Source organism: Anastrepha obliqua, chromosome 2 (assembly GCF_027943255.1).
Source record: "Anastrepha obliqua isolate idAnaObli1 chromosome 2, idAnaObli1_1.0, whole genome shotgun sequence".
Taxonomy (NCBI): domain Eukaryota; kingdom Metazoa; phylum Arthropoda; class Insecta; order Diptera; family Tephritidae; genus Anastrepha; species Anastrepha obliqua.
In genome coordinates this window covers 89604432-89627071 of record NC_072893.1, presented here as the reverse complement: position 1 = coordinate 89627071, position 22640 = coordinate 89604432, and the positions used below count along the sequence as shown (strand labels likewise).

The 22640-nt window shown below is 35.9% G+C and overlaps 1 protein-coding gene across 1 annotated transcript in view; it reads right to left on the bottom strand.

Annotated features, from left to right (window-relative positions):
- LOC129237026 (uncharacterized) overlaps positions 1–22640 on the bottom strand; it is a 111873-nt gene that overhangs the window by 53879 nt on the left and 35354 nt on the right. The window contains exon 2 of the mRNA XM_054871393.1: positions 3740–3961. Coding sequence (XP_054727368.1) covers positions 3740–3961 — 222 coding nt within the window. The remainder of the gene's footprint in view (positions 1–3739; positions 3962–22640) is intronic.

The window sequence follows — 22640 nt, the reverse complement described above, 5'->3', positions numbered from 1 at the left end:
ACATGCATGTATGTATGTGTCTGGGAGTGCGCTTGGAAGTGCCGAGCAAGATTGGTGGAGCACTAGGTAGGACATTAAAGGCACCGGCCACCACCGCCACTCATCTTAGTTGGTTTTAGTTGTTATTGTTTTCACCAACAACAGCAGACAAAACAACTAAACCGACGAGTCATTCAGCCAAGTACGAGCGATTTAAGGTCTGAAGCTACAAACACGACACTATATGCAGAAGTTACTACAATGAAAGAGGAGCCGCAGTACGAAGATGGTGTATTGAGGCAATTGAGTATATGAGTGCATGTGTGCGTGTGTGCGGATGTGATGTGGTACGCCAAGAACGCAAGGCTAAGTTAAATGCCAAATCATTAACATTCGCGCCCATTGCTGGCACAACACTGGGTGGATTATTGCACAATACGCGACAAGTGAAAAAAGACTGAGATGTACAATTGGAATCTTAAATACACGGTAAAGAAATTTTCGCTTAACGAAGTTGTCTAGAATTCAGAGATTAGTGAGATTAAGGAAGGATGATATGCCCACATTCTTAGAATGAAAACAAATGTAGGTCAGAAGCCCTACGCAAAAATCTGTAAGCCAATAGAAGAGCCCAACAATAAGCGGGGAAAAAACGCTTGAAAAACTGCATGAGTATTGAGCAGCCTCTAAAGGACTGTAAAAAAGGCGGCTGAGTGCAGGAGAAATCTATGTACTTATAAATTCCGTGACATATTCTAATATCATAGTGCTCCTTTAGGAAGCTTTTTATTTACGCTTTGTTTGAAAAATCTTATTTTTAAAGAGGTAAAGGCAGACTCTAAGTATTTAATTTTAACTGAAGTTATTAAGGTACCTAACTTTAGCTGGAGTCTCTAGCTCTTTCTTGCGCCTTTTCTCCCCTCCCCTGCGCCATTCTCCACTCGTGTCTCTCCCCTCAAGTCTCTCCGTGGGGCATTCCTTGTGTATGGCGGATGGATGATTTCGCAAGAAGATGAAAATGCACCAGCAGAATTCGGGGGAACTATTCTATGCGGTGTATATGAACTTGTCCGCGTGGATGACGGGAACCGAAGAAGATGGAATGATGAATAATGATGAGCTATTGACATGGATATTGTATAACTCACAAAAATACAACAACGCTTAGGCATGTCACACTCGTATATATGTAGTATGGCACGACGAATATCAAGATTCTTCAAATCAGAATTTTTTATGTACATAATGGAAAACCAAGTTCACAAGGCTCTGTCTGCACTATGTATCAATAACTCTTGGAAATTCGAACACGAGATGGGCAACTGACGAAATATTCTGGTCTCCTAGTTGTAGATCCACATAAGAAAAAGTATGTGGATCCTCTAGACTATAACAATGTCCGTTTTGTCATTGGCGGATGACGTATACGAGTCTGTCTAATAGGTCTAAACAAGGTGGGTTCGGACGTACTACTTAAAACATGTCCCATGACAATGTGCTAGGAAATACGAGTAGGTGTGTACAATTGCGACCGTTAAAAATGCAATTCTCATTCGGAGGTTATTCCACACTGTGGAATCTTCTTTTTGTGTAGAAGAATTTGAAAAACAAGTTCGGCTTAAAACACAACAAACATTAAAAGTACCCAACCCTAGCTTTCAGTAATTATTGCAGAAGTTGCAGAGCTGAAAATTAACAGGAAACAGTTGCAAGCTTCTTTGTAATGGATCCGCAGCTTTAATCAGGAAACTGAGGACAATTCTCGCGACGTTTGAGTGCAATAGTCTGCAGGATTTGTCACAGTTACCAGACCATTCTTCATTCATCATTCAACACAATCATCCGGAGACCACGTCATCAAAACGACACTTAGTTGCTCCTCCAAAGCCAAGTTAACCCAACCAATCCAACAGCATTTACTTACTTCCCGTGTCCAGTCAGCTTTAGAAGAAGCTTTTCATTGTTATATGTAATGTTGATATCGATAATTTTAGTTGGTGGGCAACAATGATGAACTAAATAAAATAATATTTATCGTAAAACATTAGTTTTTCTTAGTGTACTGTTCGTTCATTTCAGCCGCGATGTCTTCAGGTATGAATGCATAGCAAATAACAGACTCCCTCTTGCGTCGCCACATTCTTTAGCAAATATTTTGAAATGAAGAGCTGCAACATTTAATAAACAGGACGATTGACGGCGATCAAATAACTACATACATACACACACATACACACATACACACATACATATATGTACACATGCTCTTAGCAAGAAGAGTGCGTATAAAAATATGCGTGAATAGCGAATGTTCGCAAGTATATGAATACATGGAAGAGTGTGAAACGAATGTGTGCATGCGCAAAGTGGCCATAGCGCCCATTCTTAAATGAAGGCGCTTTAATGAAAGTCAGATAGGTACCCCTTATTAATTATTATATATAAACGAGCAATTGCAAGTACAAGCAACTTGGATGGCATGCGCAGCCGAGAGTCACATCCGCGGAAATAGCCAGTTGAATAAGAACAGAGACTTGCCGACGTCAGCGGTAAAATATTATTGACCTAACCGCTTAAACATCGCATTGGATATTTGCCTACAAAACCTTTACAGTCTTATTCGTGTATAATTGATTGAGATATTTGCAGAAATGAGGGGATGACAGTGAAGCCCAATATGATGATGCGCCAATAAGAAGCAACAATAACTATGCAAAATGACGACTACAAGTGGGCAGTTGCTACAGCAACTAGCATCAGCTGGACAGGCCACGATCGAGAGGACACAGTCACAACTGGTTACACTGGTATTAACATGATTTGCAGAGCCATTGAGAGTCAATGCCGGAAGATGCTAAGCCGCAATAGGCAAAGGAATTTAAGACATGGTAAAAGCTTCAACGACGGCGGCAGCGGCAGCTGGGAGTTATTCAACTAACAAGAAAATGAACTGCATGGCTGGCTTACCGCTTTTATTTACTTTTCCCATGTAAAAAATTAAGAAAAAAATCAAAAACAAAGAACCTTCACGCAGGAGCAAACAACATTTTTGCAAACCAACTATGCAACGGACCGGCGAACTAAACAACCAATCAATAGAGCAGACGAACTGAACTGCACGCATTGGCCAACACGATTGACCACGAAGCGACGTTGCGTGTGAATTTTTTAGCACTATGTTAAATTTTCAAGCGATAATTCCAATTTCTTTGTATTGTTTTGTTGTTTTTTTTTTGTTTTTCGTAGCGTTACGAGACGACACACAAACCAGTACATAGCTTGTACCAGCATCAGCAAGAATGAATGGTGTTGGTGGTGACGGATGGACGGTTGGACAGACGACAGCAACCTTTTGACAAGTTCAATGTGCGCGCAAGCGTGCCGTCATTCTATGGCATTTATGAATATGAATGTTTAGTAGGTACGACAGTAATGCTGGAGCGGGTCGTGGGATTAGCACTTTTCAAATGGAGAGCGAAAATATTTGGTCAAGCTGTTGGTGCTGATGAAAATCTGGCAAGTAAATTCCAAATGTAACAGTTTCAAGTGCATACTAATGGCACAAAGTTTGCGGAATATGGATAGGTGATAATTCCTGGATACTTGGCTAAGTTAAACAGGAAGTTACATATGAACTATATATTTCTGTTGTTCGTATTTACTTTAGCGATCTTTCATGGTATGTTTTCTACCATTATTTGGCTTTCATTTTGATTAGCTTAGAAATATATTAGTTACTATTTTTATCATCAGTACTCACAATCAAATCGCCTTTGTATATGCTGTTGTCGGTGTAGAATACCAATAGTTCGGCAGATAACGCCCGACAGCTGGGCTCTCGCAATTTCGAGGCCAATAGCAGGCAGGCCGCCGCCAAGATTTGCAGATGTGTCTTTGTAACAGATTTCGTCGATAGAAAGCGATCCATGTAGTTGAGCGCCAGTAGCACCACCTCTTCTTGACACTTCTCTTCGGCACAAACCTGGAAGCAAAAATAAAAAATTCATACATTTTGGCTCAAAAAAAAACTATTTATTATAAATATAAATACATAAGTATTTAAATGAAGAAAAAAGATACTTAAAATGGTTTTAAAAGTGTCTACAAACCATATCATAATTGCACCTATGAAGTGTTGTTAGTAGTACCCGGGTTCGAAACCCCGGACATGAAACACCAGAAAGTTTTTTTCTAATAGCGGTCACCCCTAGCAAGCAATAGCAAACCTCCGAGCGCATGTATTTCTGCAGCCCATTTAGGAAACGCCTAAGTAGATTCATGAAATCTTCACAGCTGAGCTACTCATTCTAAATTTTTGTTTACCAGTATAGTACAAGGATGTACTACATGGTAATATTTGAGAGTCTACACCGCGTTCAACTACTCACCTTAACCCACGACGAGACATCGCATTTTGATAAGAAACACGGGTGGGCGGTCGTGAGCACTTTATTCACCTTACTCGAACTCACACATATTTATGTTTTCGAGAACATATTTCTTTAGGACTTTCATTTGAAACTAAATTCATTAAAATTCACAATTTTGTCAACATCGCGAACAAATTGCTCAAAGCGCACATTTTCGAAGTTAATTAAGTTCTGTTCACATGGTTTACATAAATTAATGGTTAGCGAAAATTCAGAGCAAACCACGTAGATATGTTTTACAATATTTTTCAAGCTAGTATTTTAATATTTTTTTAATATTCTTCATTCTCTAATCAAAACCATATAAATTTAAACTTCAAACTTTATTCAAAATTTAGAAAAACTCAGCACATTTGGATCCAAATTTTAGTTTTAGAGAAAATATTTTTGGTTACAGTTTTTTTCATATAACAAATGCAATTTATAAAAACTAGAGTTATTATCTTTTAATTTTTCCTGTAAACGGTCTGGCGCATTTTCTTGCCAAAGAAATTAATTTTCTAATGAAATAAAGTGCAAAATTCCGCTGGAAAAAATTATTAAAAAACCCAGCGATTTTTTCACCGCTTATATATAATTATATAAACTGGCGCTTACACCTTTTTTAGGTATTTGACCGAGCTCCTCCTCCTATGTGTGGCCTGCATCTTGATGTTTTCCACAAATAATGGCACCTACGTCTCTGAACGGCAGATGGGTTTTATCAGGAGCTTTTTCATGACAAAATATACTCGAAGGTTTGCCATTGCCTGCCGCAGAGCTACCACTATGAGAAGAAAGCTTCTTTTAGCAATTGGTGTTTTGTGCTCGGGATTTGAAACCTTTGCACTTCTGAATGATAGTCAAGCACTAAACCTTTCGGCTACGGTGGCTGCTACTTGCACTTACTTTCCTGAAATTTGAAGAGCCATGTTACTGTACTCAAAAATATATAAAGTACAAAATTTAGATAGAAGTTAGTTGAAATTCCAAAGTTTTAATAACACGCTAAGTTCTAGCCTAAGAACAATCCGAAGATTGCAGATTCCAAAGTCAATGCATTTCAGTATCTCTAACCTCAAGTATCTGCTTTGAAGATACAAATCATTAGTTGTATTTGTAATTCTAATCAAGCTCCCCAAAATCACTTATATTTTATAAGGAATTTCCAGCTTATTGAACGTTTCCAACCGTCTACCACTTTTTCTGCCAACCGCATAAATCAATTTTCTGTTTCCTATTCCGAAAAAAGAAATTTATTGGCAAATCAATTTCCGGCTTGACATCAAAAAAAGAAATAAAAACGAAGTAGTAAATTGTATGCGCAAGCATATCACATCAAGCAAATCACAGTAACTCCAAGAATCAGCGCTATTTCCGAATTCCAAACAAAGTAGACACGATGACGCGATTCACTTACACAGCGCCAGCAGCAGCAGCAGCGCCCCCTTTGCATGCAACACTGCTAGTTGGATGACGTTTACATCGTATATAGGTATGTGTGTACCTGGGGCTAACCACCAAGCAATTCTTGCACGAATAGAAATAGAAGAAAAGCATACTAACACACAACAATCGCATATCCACCTACAGACCAACAACCACCGACAATACTTTTGCAAACAAAACTACTAATGAGCGTCTTAAGTTGACTTGGGAAATCAGTCAAGTCTGAAAAATGAATTATAAATACATAAATAAATATAGGCACTTAGGCGTACCTCCATACATATATACCTACACACTACACACTGCCTATGGGTACTTACTCACTCACTAAGCTTCGGTGTCATTAATGCAATGCCAGCAATGGAAAATGCAAGTGTATACGAAAACGAATGCACCTTGGGCTAAAAGTTGAACGGTAAGAGAGGCGAGAAAAATCGAGTGTTGCTAGCGGGTGTTTGTGTTTTGTAGATCTTATTATTAATTATTATTGTTATTTTTTTTTGTTGCTGCACCCCAATCAACATAGAGCCCAACTTGTACGTTTTACTATGTTGCGTTGCAACATGCAATCAGTTATGTATCTCATAATTAGTTTTACGCTTCGGTTTTACTTTCTTACATTCTCATAGCTGTGAAATCGTAGTTCTTGTATTTCTAGATATTCACTGCACGTCAGTAGTTGTGGGTTAAAGAGCGTCGATTACTTTATTTAGGTAAGTAAGCGTGCATGACAAGTGAAGTAATTTAAAGATGTGCGCATTTGGTTGAGAAATGGGGTAAATTGTGAGAAGTTACGCGAAGAGCGAATAGCTGTGTTGTTTGTGGGTTGCCTATGAATTATGAACAGAGAGGGGGAAATTATTAATCCTTATTGAGCGGTGGTCTTTTATTGAGCATATTACAACTAATGCAAAGCTAATCTTTATCGGAGCACAGGGTGGAAAAATTCACTTTTTGAATAAAAACACACGACAAAAAAATTATAAAAAATAAATAAAAAGAAAAAAATAAAATTTCATTTGTGGAACAACAGAAAGACGCACATCACAAATAGAAAGAGGAGCTCGGCAAAACACACAAAAAAGGGTGAAAGCGCCAATTATATACATATATATATTATAAATAAAAAAAATTTAAAAGAAAAAATAAATAAAAAATAATCAAGAATTAATATATATTAGCAAAAATATATAGTCAAGGTTTTGCAATATGTCGCGCTGCTTTGTTCTGAATACAGGTGTAAGAAATGTAATATTCATGATTAAATACTATATTCATAACGGCAATTTCTGATCAACTTAAATATAATTATTGTATCTCCCCCTCCATAATCTCCCTTATCTGGACAAAATCACAGTGACGGTGAGTGTCCGGTTATGAGGAATTTCAATGTATATACTTATGCGTACATACATATATATATATTTTCCCTGTTGTGGTGTCGTTGACTTCTTTCGCGAATCGTCTTTGTTATCCAGCATCGCTTGCATCGCAATGCTATACTACACATTATAGTTGCGCGTGTTAGCCTTTAAGAATTCACTTGCCCAACATCGCCACCCTACTAGCAAAATGCGATCCAACTAAAAAAGGGGGCCCAACCTGAACCTATGCCAATGCAGGCACATTTGTACATATGTATGTACATAACAAGGCAAAACAGCCAGCAAACAAGCACTTGCACTTGCAATCACAGCGTATTTAATTGAAACGAAAGAGCAGCAGCATTTAAGCATCTAAGTGGGAATGGCTTCCCCCGAATAATTAGCAAACTACCGGAGCGCATTGAGCCCTATACAACTGGAGCTGGAATTCTTCCGATATGTTATGTTGTGTGCCTTACTTGCCGCCACTCTCTGCCACAGAAAAGGTAAACAAAGCCAAGGTTTCGACGACTTGTTGCATGTTCACCGACAATTAAGTAATTACAGATGCCTGCTTGTATTTATATGTATGATCCGCGCAGCAATTACTCTACAAAAGGGTAACTAATCTATGATAGATGATAGCAAGTGTTGGTCAAAAGTCTACACAGCCCATTAAAGGCATAAGAGGTAACAAAGTTGTCGGAGAGTTTTTCATAAGAAACTTTCCAGCGCACTTTGCAAAGAAACAGCTATGGAGTAAATAAATAATAACGCTACATGCATCTGCAACGGGTTTTTTCTGTCTTATATGAATGTGAAGTTGTGTGAGTGTGTACGAAGACGCTTCCGTTTGGTAATTTCCCGAAAATCCGTTTCAAAGATTGTGTGATGCAAGTATGTATAAGTAAACAACTAAAACACAACTACAACAACGACAACAAGAACAAAAAAAAACACAAAAACTGAAAACAGAAGCAAAACACCAAACACTAAAGACGACATTGCACAAATTCAACTTCCGGCCCATCAATTCAGCGACATACAGGCATTCAGTAGCGTAGAACTTAATTTTGTTTGTTATGTTCCTGCGTTGCGGCAGAGCGTCGGAGTCATTAAGAATTCTCATCGCATTTGTAGTGCCGGTTGTGATTTATTTATTATTTTTTGCAAACAGAGATGCAACCAAAAAAATACAACACAAAAAACAATCAAAAAAACTCGTTGACTCTGGCGAAATCAGTGTGTGAGGGATTTTTTTATCTTTGGTTTTTTTTGTTCGCAAAAAATAAAAATTAAAACAAAAATAAGGGATACCGGCTCACGCGCATACTGAATCCCGGCAACCACTACGCACAAATGTACCAGCGCTAGGGAACATACCTATATGCAAGTATTAGGGATGCACATTTTTTTCGATTTTTACGATCCCGGTATTCTTGGGATCTCGTTATTACAATCCCGGGATCCTGGAGTTAGTCAAGGGATTTAGATATTCATTATTTTGCAACATTTTGCAACATAAATGGAGAACACTGCAACAATATTGTTCGAGAAGTTTTCTGCCATATAACAAATAATAAATAAATGGATTTCGAGTATACTGTTTTATTGAAAATTAAAATTATTTCATTAGTAACAAAACAAACGACTCTAATTAAATGTAAGCGGAAGGCAGTAGGCTGTAATACGTATTCAGTTATGTTAAAATAAAAAGTAAAGCAAGTTTTTATTGCAGAAAGGAAGCAAAAACAGAAACATTTGACACTGTTGCTTTTTTGCCATAAAAATTGCCTTCATTTCCTATGCTTCCTCAGAAATTACAAATCCCAAAAAGTTCGGGAATATTTGCCTAGAATCCCGGAATCTTCGGGACAGAAATCCCGTAGCCCCGGAATCCCGGATCAACTATGTAAGAATATTGAATATGGAATAGAACGTAATCATCTACTGACCAGCAACTGATTATCCAACCTTAATGCAATAAGATAATAATAAAAAAGTAAAAGCTCACACAAAAAACGCGAAAATAAAATTGACCAACTAAATGTTGCTAAAAATTCACAAAATCAGCGTTTCCTATGTCGACAATGGGCCGAAAGCGTCGACTTTGAAATGGCTTGCTTTGTGTGGGTTCGTACAATTTCTTTGGATTTCGTTTTTTAATTTTGAAATTTGCAACGGAAAGAGGCAAAGTTTATCGCCACACAGTCATTCATTCATTCATTCATTCACTCATTCATTCATTTTTTGCCCCGAGCAAGTTAAATATTAACACACTTAAGCACTTTTGGGACACATATGTACATATGTATGAGTTTATATACAGATCAGCTTCTACGTGCCCATACACATCTTTTTACACACAAACCAACCATATGCACACATGTAAATACGATTCAAGGGAATTTGCATGCCAAATAATTGAACAAAGCAATAATTCTAATCAAAATTATTAATATGTCACATAACTCGCATGTCAACAACAACAATTACGAGTACGTACAACAGAAAAACACGCTTCCTCACATTCTTTTTAACTGCCTACAAATATTTGCTTAACGACAGCTTGCAAAAGTGTTCAGTTGCGAGCAAAAGCAGATGACACTTCTACGTCACCCGCTCCTTGTATGTACATATGTACATGTGTATGTATGCATGCATGTGGCTCAGAACTTTCCAGCCTACAAACATTCAAACAAAGAACCTCACTCAGTACTCCGTCTTGCGAAGCAATAAAAGTCACTGCCCTCCTGCTCAATTAATCGTAGCCCGAAACTAACCCAACTAACCGATTTTATGAATGGAAAAGAGGTGGCGTAGGCGTCGCTGTTGGCGTCGATCGATCGTAACGAAGCTACTTATTCCACTTAATTGTACAGGGTCTTAGACAGATATGAAATGTTGTAAAAAATCCAAAAAAATTAAAAAAATAAATTTGTACGAGTATGCATATTGATAACACATCATTAATTTCGTAACATTTGTTGCTGGAAACAGAGAAAAAAATAAGAAAGAAGCACAAAACAAATGAAAATAATAACGGTCCAAAGATCTACCGGAAATAGATGTGAGCTAATTTGTGCTTTCTTCATAAATAAAGTAATAAATTAACCTCAACACGGTTGTCGTTGTGGTGGCAGCTATACTAAGCCTTGCCTACGTTAATAATCCAACGAGTGTGGCCACCTAAATGTAGGGCCGGCCAATAAGAGCTGTCGTTACAATGAAATGGATCTCCCAGTATACAGACAGACCATGAACCATATTCATCGGGAGTGACTCAACACCTTTATGAACCCTCGCTCCCCGAATATCGTCAACGGAGTCCAACCAGTATATAGCAGGCGAAGATCTTCAGAGGCCTGGTGAGACCTGAATTATTTTGGCACAATAACGTTCCGGATAATGAAACAGGTTAAACTCCTACCAACCAGAATAAACTCTGGCATACTCAACGTAAAGGGTTTTCCAATAATAGGTGTTAGAGGTTAAACAGGAGAGATGATTAACTATTTTTTATGGCCGTAATTGGATGGTCTGGATCTGGACGTTTATTTTCAACAAGACGGCGCTACGTGCCACACAAGTAACGAAACCATTGATCTTTTACGGGAAAAGTTTCCGGACCGTGTTATCTCTCGAAGAGGTAATCACAATTGGCCACCGAGATCTTGTGATTTAACACCTTGTGGCTTTTTTCTTTGGGGCTACGTGGAAGAGAAGGTCTACGCCAACAGCCCAGGGTCGATTCAACACCTTAAAGATGGAATTAGTGAGGCTATGGAGGACATAGGGCAGCCACTTTGCAATTCGGTTATGGAAAATTTCATGAAAAGGATATTGTCCTGTAAGCGTGGTCGTGGTGGTCATTTGCCTAATGCTATTTTCCACTATTAATGGCATAACTTCCTCTTTATAATGAAATAAACATCCGATCGTTTATATTAAAAAAATAGCATTTTTCTTGGAATATCAAAATAACACCTCTTATTGCAAAACCCTTTTTTATATCGAAAAAAATTCCTCAAGAACCGATTCACCGAGAACGAGATAGCGCGCATTTCCTCACCTTCTGTGCACTTACATATTTGATTTGTCGGGGTCTAACATGAATAAGTACTTAGAAATTTAACCTACTACAGTATCCAAATTGTTATTGTAGCACCGGGACATGAAACCACTCGATTTCTTCGTCTACGATGGGTTGGTCACCCGATGGTATTCATGGCGCGAGAGTTGAGACAGAGTAATGGCATTAATCAAGTATAGATAGTTGGTTAAGCCCAGTAGCCTTTGTAGTTATTGTTAAACCTCGTTTTTTAGCTAAAGGGGGTGGCTTCTAACGTGTCTAGGAGGTAGCTCAGCTACAGCAGGCGTGTGCAAGGTTGGATCCTGGAATAATAATTTAACAAAAACTGCTTGCTGAACGTAATATTAAATTCCTTAACCGGGTTCAGCTCAGATCGAAGTTTTGACAGCTCTATACATCGTCCAATACGACCATATTGAAGCTGCAAAGTTTGTGACCAGCCAGTAAACGTTATTTGTTTGGCTTGGCCCCAAGCGGAGCATAAGCGTGAAACTTCTTTTGCGGCTGCAATAGTTACATTAGAAACACTATGGCATTTGCCTAGTTTCTGAGATGTGCACCCAGCAGCTCTTCTTTAAAGTAGTCCATTATTACAAGATCGCCAAATGGGTTGGTGGTTGGCGGTTGCTCTTAGACACACAATGTCAAACCTCCGAGTGTATTACTGTCATGAAAAGTCGGCTCATAAAAAACCATCTGCCGTTCGGAGTTGGCTTAAACAACTGTGGGTCTCCCCATTTGTGGAAAAACATCAATACGCACACTACAAATAGGAGAATGAGTGCGGTCAAACACCGAAAGAAGAGCCAATTTATAAATATTATATATGTATATGTATAGTATCATATATTATCCGAAGACTTATACGCTTTGGTGTTAGATGTGCTAGTTACCAGAAGGCTCACATATGACTAAACCGCTGTACAGAACCTGGAGGTGCTTTTCGCACGATTTGGTAACTTTTTTTTTTTTTTTTTTTTTTAATAGTAAATTCAGCGTTGGTGTGAAAAATCTAAAAAAAACTTGCACCTACGAATTTTTCTGTTTCATTTCTTCGACAGGGCTGTGTATCAAGTCATTCAGTTCAGGTCAGTTCACTTTAGCACCTTTCAATCAAGTCGAAATCAACCTATCTCATGGATGATCACATATATACATCCAGAACGCAAGAATATTCTATTGTATTTCGTTATCGTTACCGAATTCCATTCACTTTTGTCTGCTCGGAGGCGTTAAGTTCAAGAGATTTCCATTACGAAATGGAGCTTACATTTTTTTCTACTTTACACAATTTTTAGTTTGATGGGAAAATATTTAATATTCTAATACAATTTCCTTTCGCTCACATAGCCAACGCTAAAAAGTAATGAACTCATAAATCAGTTTTCTTACACATTCACCCATAGCCCATCACCTCAACTTATTCTCCTTCTTAGTTCCTCAATGCGTACAAACTATAGGCCATTCACACACACTTATATATACATTTATATTCTATTCTAACTAAAAATTAAATTCGCACCAGCCCGAATTCAACCACAAACTAGCTTATTAAACTTCTTAATAGCTTCTCTAACAATGAATCATCACAGTTAGACATTCAGACAGCAGCGGCTGGCTAATGGAAAGTAGGAATAGCAAAGCGACGCAACACACGCTGCGTAGCCAAAAAGCGTGAATTTGCTACTTAAAGCTATACCAGCTTTAAGAGTCAGAGCCATCGGCCAACCAAACAAGAAACTACGAATTTGGCGGTGGTTAAATCTGTCGAATGGAAAAGTTCCTTAAAGCGCCTATTGGTGGGAACAAATGTATCAGGCAGTTAATATTCATAGAGAGAATAATTGAGTTGGGTGCTGAGATGCTGTCGCGAAATATTAAATGATCTTTATTACACTTAATGTAGAGTTGCGGGAAGAGAAATATAAAAGGCAGCTGGAAGATTAACCAGAAAAGGCAGATGGCTTACTTTTTGAGGCGAGTAGTTGCGTGGTTGTAACATTGACAGAAAATTAACTGAAAAGTTGTGTATCCACGCGGTTAGTTTCAAAATTGGATTCAGCAAGCTTACATCGATCATTTATGGAAATATCGCGACAGGACCTCAAATACAAAATGAGATCAAGAGCTGTTAAAATAACCGGTTCAAGGTAAAATCGGTTAAAAAATCGTGTATCAGCTTACATGTACGTCTTACGACTGCTCAGAACACATAAGGGTGGAGTTCATAGAAAAAATTTGCACTGAAATAACCACATGAAAGCTTCAAGCACCACCTTTGACTACAAAAAATGCGTCGAAAAGGTTTGAGGTGGGCCAAAGAAACCCATAATTTGACTCAACTTTTTTATTTTACTATTTAAAAAATTAATTTTCTCGAATGAATAAAAAAACTTGACAATTTCTGTAGTGATGATATGTTGTGTTTGAAATGAACCGGTGAGCGCTGCAGCGAAGAGTGTGTCCGAAGAACGGTGAAGCAGGGAGGTAACAGAAAAATTTTAAGGTGTTTTTTGCCTCGTATTAATAGGTGGAACATAGCTGAATTGATTCAGAAAACTTTAGTATTTTTAATTCAAGTAAAAAATATCATGTTCTTGGGAGATTCACGCCTTCTTCCGCATGCTTAAAGTTCAGAAAAAAATTATTTTAATGATAATATTAATTTTAACTTTAATTTTTTGTTTAGGTAAAAGAGTATTTGCCAGACACTGACAACAAATCTATATGCCTTCGAGAACTTTTCGCATATCATGACGACCAAAGTATCAAAGAAGAAGCCCAAATCGATGGCTGGCTTAGATTAAATCTTGTGCTGCAGAAAAATTGCAAGACTCTGTAAATTCAATGTCACATCGCACAAAAGCCGTTACAGAAACTACGAAAAAGTGTTAAAAAGATTTACTATAAAATACAAGCTGCTAATTTGCCATTTGAAACGATTTTTCTTATTTTATTGAAAACAAAGCTGTAAAAATAATCAATTTTTGTTATTATTTTATCAGAAATAAAAAATTATGTGGGTCATAATCAAGATAAAAAACTTTATAATAAAGGTCAGAATGAAGATTCCATCACTCAAAATCGTTTTTCTTATTTATCGTAGTAAAAAAGTAATTCCATCACTAAAAATCATTTTTCTCATTTAGTGACAAAGTGATGATGGAATAATCCAAAACAATTTTTCTCATTAAGCAAAATAGTTATTCCAAAACAAAAGTGATTAAATAATTTTGCATCACCATATTATAACAAATATTTTTTATTTTCTTCTGAACTTCACATTAAGCAGGTTGGAACACAATTACCAGTGAATTTTCAAAAAAGTATAAATATAAAGTTTTGTAATACAAGTTTCTAATATTACTCGATTCTTATCGCTTTTTGCCAAAATATTACTGATATTATTAATAAATTCAGAAGTGTACAAAACGATATTGTAACCACAGAAATTGCGTACTATTTACAACCCGAATCATGACGAGCCCTCTTATAGTAAGTAAGTAGTAAAAAGCATAATTGTTTACACGTCTAGATTGCAATATCCGTAACTGTGAAGATTTTTAAAGACAAGAAGCACAATTGATATATTGTGATGAGAGAATAGAAAGCAGTGGAGCAACGCCTGGCGAAAGGATTGTGCGGGTGAGAATTGGAATGGGTAATAGCGCAATAGCAGCAACAAATAACGCTGTCATCTAGGCTGCTGAGGAGAGCCATAAAAAGCAAAATATATATACAAAGTAAAGTTTAAAATTGGTAAGACCAAAAAGCAATTTTGCAAAGTATGGCACAAGGACCTATTGACAGTTTATTTGTTCCTTTTTCAATTTTATTAATTTTTTTATGAAAATATACTTCATGCTCTTACAAAACCTTGTGCAAATTAAAAAAAAACAGTTCTACAAATTTTCATCCAAGTATCATACTCTTTAATCAGAATTTTTAGAAAGTTTTGTGTATACAGTTTTATGTGTAGCTCATTAAATTTAAAATTCGCATTAATTTTACACAATTTGTTTTTTTGCACCAGACCGTTTCTCCATATAACGAATGCTCGATATTTTTTATATGAAAGAAAACACCCGACATGGTCAGGAAAAAAATTGTCAAAAATCAACGCGATTCTTGAGCCACTTCAAAACTGCACTTTATTGTATCAAAATTTAATAGGCAATAAACCTACTTACTCGTAATTTTTTAAAACTTCTGATTAAAAAGTTTACAATTCTGATGAAAATTCGTTGAATTTTTTTTTTTAGATTTGCACAAACAAATACCCAAGACTTGTCTATATAAAAATGTAGGTTTTCATAAAAGAAAAATAATGATATGCACACAGTGACGAAGAAAACCATGCTCGGATACCAATCAGTCTGTTGTGTGAAAATTGCACGCTGGGGAATATTATCCTGACTTCAACTTCACATACTATTTAGATACTAAAAAACAATATATTTTATATTCATAATCATAAACTTATTTGGAGGGTTATGAACGAGAGAATACTTTTCGAAAACGAAATAACGCTAAGCGAGGGTAGTGGCATAAAATACACGTTGCTCGTGTGTATGTATGCAAGTCTTCTTACGCACGACGATTATATAATTCTTTTGTGCGCACTTTAGATTTTTTCTTTTTAACAATGAGCCACACATTAAAATTTTAAGTGAATTTATAGCAAAACACAAAAAACAAGAGAGACGAAATGGTAAATGTGTCGGTGAACCCACTTTCGTATACAAATGGGTTTACGAGTGTAGGTAGTACCATATACGCGTAGACGTATGGTGAGTGAACTATAGAAAGTTCGCTTTTTTAATGATATTTGGTTAATTTCACATGGATCCAAAGTTCTTATTAGGTATCCATCAATCCGAAACCGCTGATGGGACGAGTGTATCGCCCTTTAAGACTGTATACAAAACGTTTCCAAAAGGTTCAATATCTAACCAGGTATGGTCACTCAAGCATACGCGATAGCAATATGCGAAAAAGATGACAAATGAAGTGAGCTGAACCATCCAAACGGTAGTAAAAGTAGAATAATTGCAAGAAAAAAGAAGCTGTGTGTTTGGCAGTTGGGTTCAGAAGGGAATAGTAAATTATGAGCTGGAAAGTCTAGTCAAATAATTGGCTGCCATCAACAATTGATGAGGTAAAAATTTACCAACAGATATACATCGTGCTACGCTATTATGACAACAGCATGCTACATATGTATATATGTATGTAGATCTCTGGTGGCTCAGCAGAAGTAGAGAAAGTTCAGCTGAAAAGTTACTGCATTTCGAGATCTAGTCTTGACCTTGTATCAGTTGGTTATAGTTTTACTCGGTCTTTGGAAAACTCTACGAATGGAGTATACTTGGTTTCAGTAGAAACAAGAAAAAGTATTGTACTTAAACCAGTTTTTCGCTCAGTAAGCCCATGAGAGTTTGCAATAATAATAATGTAATAGCGAATTATTTGAGAAAAAAATTAACTAAAAAAAAGAACAAACTGCAAAAAAAAATATGTTTTTGGCGAAAAAGAACATGTTTTTGTTTTTGTTTTTTGTAGTTTGTTGTCAACTAAGTATGTATGGGGATTTTAGTTGGGGTCGAGTGCCTATATATGTATGTACGTACTCATAACCATTCAAACATACATTCGTACACACATTCATACCTAATTAATATGAGCATTCGCACTTACGCTCTATTTAATCATACGCAAAAAGCAATGCCTCACAAAAGGGAACAGCAAAAAAGGAAGTTCCAATAAACCGACAAAACGCAAAAAAACAACAAAATGTGGATAAAGAAACAAAACATCTTGGAAAATTAAAAACAACATTAAAAAACACAACATACCAGCAAGCAGCACATTTAATTTGCCAGCAGAGTTATTCGATAGCTCAGCTATTCGGCAATTCCACATTGGCAATGCCAATGCCAAATTAACATAGAAGCAGATAGTATAACAACTAGGCAGTCAAATGGGCAGCAAGACAGATCTTCCGACAGTAGACGACGCGTAAAAGAATGAGTAGTACACATTCAATATAACCCTGAATATAGCGCCTTGTACATGCACAAGTCGATGATAGTGTAAAAGCTTGCGATGTTCTCAAGCGATTAAAGCGGAATACTCATAATATCCACAACCGATCAAACGAAGATCCAAACGAACCCACTAGCCAAACGAACTGCTCAAACAAATGAACAACTGCCAAATTAGCGAGTGAATAACCGAAAGCTCACTCACTCAATTAAATTTGATGCTCCATTTAGCAAAAACAAACTCAACATGCAAAGTCAAAAAAACCAACTCAGCATTAACAGAAGCGAACGGCACGACCGAACACAACACTGCTGTGAGAAACAGAACAGAATGAACTCGAACGCAGAACAAAAGTTATAAAGAATTGTTCAAGGCCACAGTGCGAATGTTGGCAAAAGTTTTAGTACAGAATAGCGCAGTAATAAAAAAGATACGTCCCAAATTCATATATGTATAAAGGTTATATATGTAGGAACGTACATAAGTACATAAATATGTATAAAGAGATGTATATAGCCTGGAAGAAATAAAATGTTCTGCAGCTCATTTATCTGCTTATATAATATACATACATATATTATATATATTGTATAGAGTTCTTTTTTTGGAGGTTTTGGTTTTGGTTTTGCTCACAAAGGGGTTGTGTGGCGGTATAAAGGGGGCGGTTAGTGCGGACGGAAGAGGGCTCAAGATATGGGGTATTATACGATGAGCTAGCATTTACGGGTAATATATTTTACATACAATTCATTGTAGTATACAAATCGGTATACTAGCTTTCGGTGCCGTATTGAAGAAATTAAAATCATGGACGGTGGGACAGCCCCGAATGGGGAATGGAAAGAAATGTACATACATGCATGTAGATGTAGATGAGCGTAGAAAAGACGAGTTAAATTGTGTATGTAGTATGAATACAAGTTTCCAAATTGTCACAATTCTTTATAGTGGTGGCTTGTATTGAGCGCTTAAGAGTTCGTGAGGAGGGAATGGGAACGGGCCATAGTTAGACGCATTTTATAAATATTTTAATTCGAATACTCTAAGCGTTGGAAGAAAAGCGATTGTAAGATGTGCACACAATAAGCTTTGGTATGGCATTTTTCAATAATTACCGCTAAACAAGTTACATTTGCATGCACACACATACACGCATGTATGAGAGTAATGTATCCGTGTCGCAAAATATAATATATACATACATGCATATGTAAATACAAATTTTTGAAATGAATCTAATAGCAAATAAAATTAAATAAAACAAAATAAAATGGAATGAAATAAAAAAAATTAAAACAAGATAAATTAATATAAAAAAATACATAAAATAAAATAAAATGAAAGGAAATAAAATGAAATGAGATGAAATACGATAAAACAGAATGAAAGCCAAATAAATTAAAATTAAAAAATTACATTAAATTAGGTTAAATTATATAAAAACAAAATGAAATAAAATAAAATGAAATAAAATAAAATAAATAAAAGCACAGACTCATCGAAGTATGCAGCTTTGGCCATAGAACTTAAACGGATGTACAAAGCGAGGGAAGTGAACATAATACCACTAATTATATCTTCCCCTGGATTAGTGCCTAAGCATCTAATAAAAAACTTGAAGAAGTATGACTGCCAACACCTTTTAGAAGATGTGCAGAAGTCGACACATGTGCAATAGTTCGCAGATTATTAAATTACATTAAATTAAATTAAATTAAATAGTATGAAAAAGAATAAAATATATTATAACAAAAGAAATTGAAATAAAAAATTACATTAATTTAAATTAAAGTTAATCAAGTTTTCAAATAGTAATACACTCAACGACTGCCGGTATGGCGTAATCCGCATGAGATAGGGATCATTTTGTTTCGCTGGCAGGACAGGAAAGGCAGTGATTTGTTAAGCGTCGAGATCTAAAACCATTCAGAACAGAGAAAATTTATCAGCTGAATAAAAATATTAGCTGATCTGCCATGAAGAAGCACCTCATAAAACCCATCTGCCGTTAGGAGATGACATAAAACTGTAGGTTCCTCAATTTGTACATAAAGATCCAGGAGGACACCACAAAGACCCAGGAGGACACTACAAATAGGAGGATCCAGGAGGACACCACAAAGATCCAGGAGGACACCACAAATAGGAGGAGAAGGTCAAACACTCAACAATATATATTTAGATATGAGGTTTTATAATTTTTTGCAAATGGCGTCGTATGTCAGTCGTATTTGACACTTTTAGATTAGACAGCTGCCAGCTGCAATATACAGGCAAGCAATGGAGCGCGAAAAGCTGAAAATTGAGATTTCCATCACTCAAACACATATTTTTTATTCAGTTAAAAAGTTATTCAAAAACAAAATTGCATGATTAATTTTGCGCCACTTTGTACTCACTGTATCGTTTTCTTAGCGCTGAAAAGTGAGTTCGATGTACCAAAGACGCTGGAGTTAGAGTTAAAATCTTGGCATAGGTGTCTAAATGGTTCATTAAATTCGTACTACATCCGCGAAAGGAAACATTAAGATTAACTTCTGATCTGGCAGGGATAAGAAGATCAATTGGAAGCTATTTCTTTAGCAAAAGCAGATAGTTTTTAAAATCTGTTGTGGAATATTTATTGAAGAATTATGAGAAGGCCAGCATTTGAGGTTTAATGTCTTTTATGTTGAACAAAATCGAGGTTAACATGTGAAAAAGTTTCTTTTTTGGCACTCCTCATATCACCATTATAAAAATGTCATGTGATATATATCTCAATTATGGCTTAGTTAAAAGCCTAAACCTTAAACTTCAATCTTCCAAAGTAAAAATCATGTGACAATAATAAACGGCTGTGGGGAAGAACGTGTCGGGGCCAAGCAATTTTGTTTCTGGGATTATACGCAAAATGTTACAGTTCAGTAAAAATATCAGAGTTTTTCTTTATCACGTGTTGTTTTTTACTGCTGAGCATCTTACTTTAATTTTAAACTAAACAAAAATCACTACATTCTGCTAATTTTTCAAACACGCTGTAATTTAATTAAACCAAAAGCACATGGCAAATGGTTATAAAATTGCGAACGTTCGAAAATGTAGGCCTGAAATACAAATACTTATGTACTTGAGTACGTATCTGCATACATATGTATGTATACAGTGCGCAGTTATGTATGATATGATACTAAAAATGTTCAGGTGATGGAATGAGATGGAGTAATAGTCATTCGCTTATCGGATATATTTAGTTTGATTAACATTTATTAACTAAAAAATTATAATTTCTTATGCAAGTGAATTGCAATATACTGTGTTAATGTAAAATTATAACATAGTACCGTCAAACACGTGAAACTACGGCAGCATAGTCATAATTTATGCTGTCATGTACAATACATACATACATACCGACAAGTGAATACCTATGTCAACACGAACATATACATAAAACATCCAAATACATATGTATATGCCTATGCATTTATATATATACACATATAAGCAAATATAACCTATTCATCATGCATACAAACTAGGCGGAAGCGCCTCCCCTTAATGAATGGAAAATAAATTAATGTTTTTGTAACACAAATGTTTCGAGAATTGAGTACGTATGTGTTTTACACGTGGTTTTTTGCTACTTTTTTCCTCAAATATTTCGGTGCACGTTTTCACTACTTCGGTTGTACTGCTGTGCTTCTAACTGGTACTTCTTTGGGTAATTTGTGCTTTACCGTGGCATAGTAACTATTTTGCCTACCTATCAGATCTGCTATATACATAAAAGTACACATATACATATATGTACATACGTACGATATGCACATACAAATAAATGCATGTACATATATACATTCATATAAGAAGCGCCTTGCTGTCTGTCGCCCAATTTTCGAGGAGCTAAATTCTTCAACTCGTTAATTAGTTACGTTTATCACCCCAAGGCAATGAGAAAATTAAGTGCTGCAGCTCCTTATTCTTTTTTGGCTCTTTAAATTTTTTTGTTTTTAGACAAAAATTTAACAAATTAAGGTGAAATTTATTTTATCATTACTCAACACCGAAAAGTGTCAGTTTTGGAGTAGATTCATTAAACTGCAATTAACCAAGGATAAGCGTCGAGGGTTGCCAAGAGTAACAATATTGAAATATCATAATGCACATAGCACACATATACATAAACATGTACATTGAAAAAAATATATTAATAATAGAGTAGACTCCTACGTATTTAAATTTTTTTAAATGGAAGAAAGTGCCAAAAATCAACGGTATTTCGTAGGCACTTGCACTGAAATTCAATGTACTCAAAAACTGCGTATCCATAAAGATTCAAAAAATTGTGTTAAAAAGTTAAAAGATTTAATGAAGCTTTGTATCGGGTGTTTTTTTAAAGATTGAGAGCTTAAAATGATAATAGAAAACAGATATTTTTTTGGAATGCATTTTTTTTTTATTATAATCTGGTCGATAATTTCATGGAATTTTTTTTTTAACAGCACAGCTACGAGTGACATAGTAAATATCCACAATTTGGAAGAGTGGTTCTGGCGTTAAAGGATTCATGAAGACATGCCAAGCCTTACCGAACAGAAATGTTAACACAGTTTGCCATTCTCAGCTGTCAAACCATACTTATGTTAAACCATAGTCATAAAAAACACACCCGATATAAAGCAATATAACTTTCATGGCTTTTGCTTTAGTATGAACAATATTTTTATAAAAAGCAATAGTAGTGAGGTTCGTCATCGCCTGACAAGAAGCGACCACTTGTAAAAAAATATTTTCTTTTCTATCCTTTGGCACTTCATGGCAACAGTGAACATTGAATCGACCAGAGGATGCACGCTTCGTTCCCAAACCAGTGGATTCTATGTTACAGGTATGACTCGGACTTATATCGAGTCAGGTACTCTCACTTCAACAGAATTACCCAGAAATGTATTGCATATTTATTATGCTATTCCAACAACAGCAACGATAAAGGAATAAAACTCTCAGCATTTTCTAGATTTCCGAGAAATTTGTTGCGATTTTTCGTTTTACACTCACTTTTTAAATGTCGTACCATAGACTGATGTTGCGTCTGGCATGTTGCCACCAAGTAAGTATTGCGACTTTCGTACAGAAAATCATCGAGCATATCGTGCAAAAATTTGGACTTCGTAGCACTACTCAGCTTTCCGCACAGATACAGTGATTTTAATTATTTATTCTGGATTATTTTTAAACAGAGTGTATTTTTCAAATCCATTGCCTCTATTTTTTGTAATAGGAAGTTTTTAAAGTTATTTGAAAAAAAAAATAGCAATC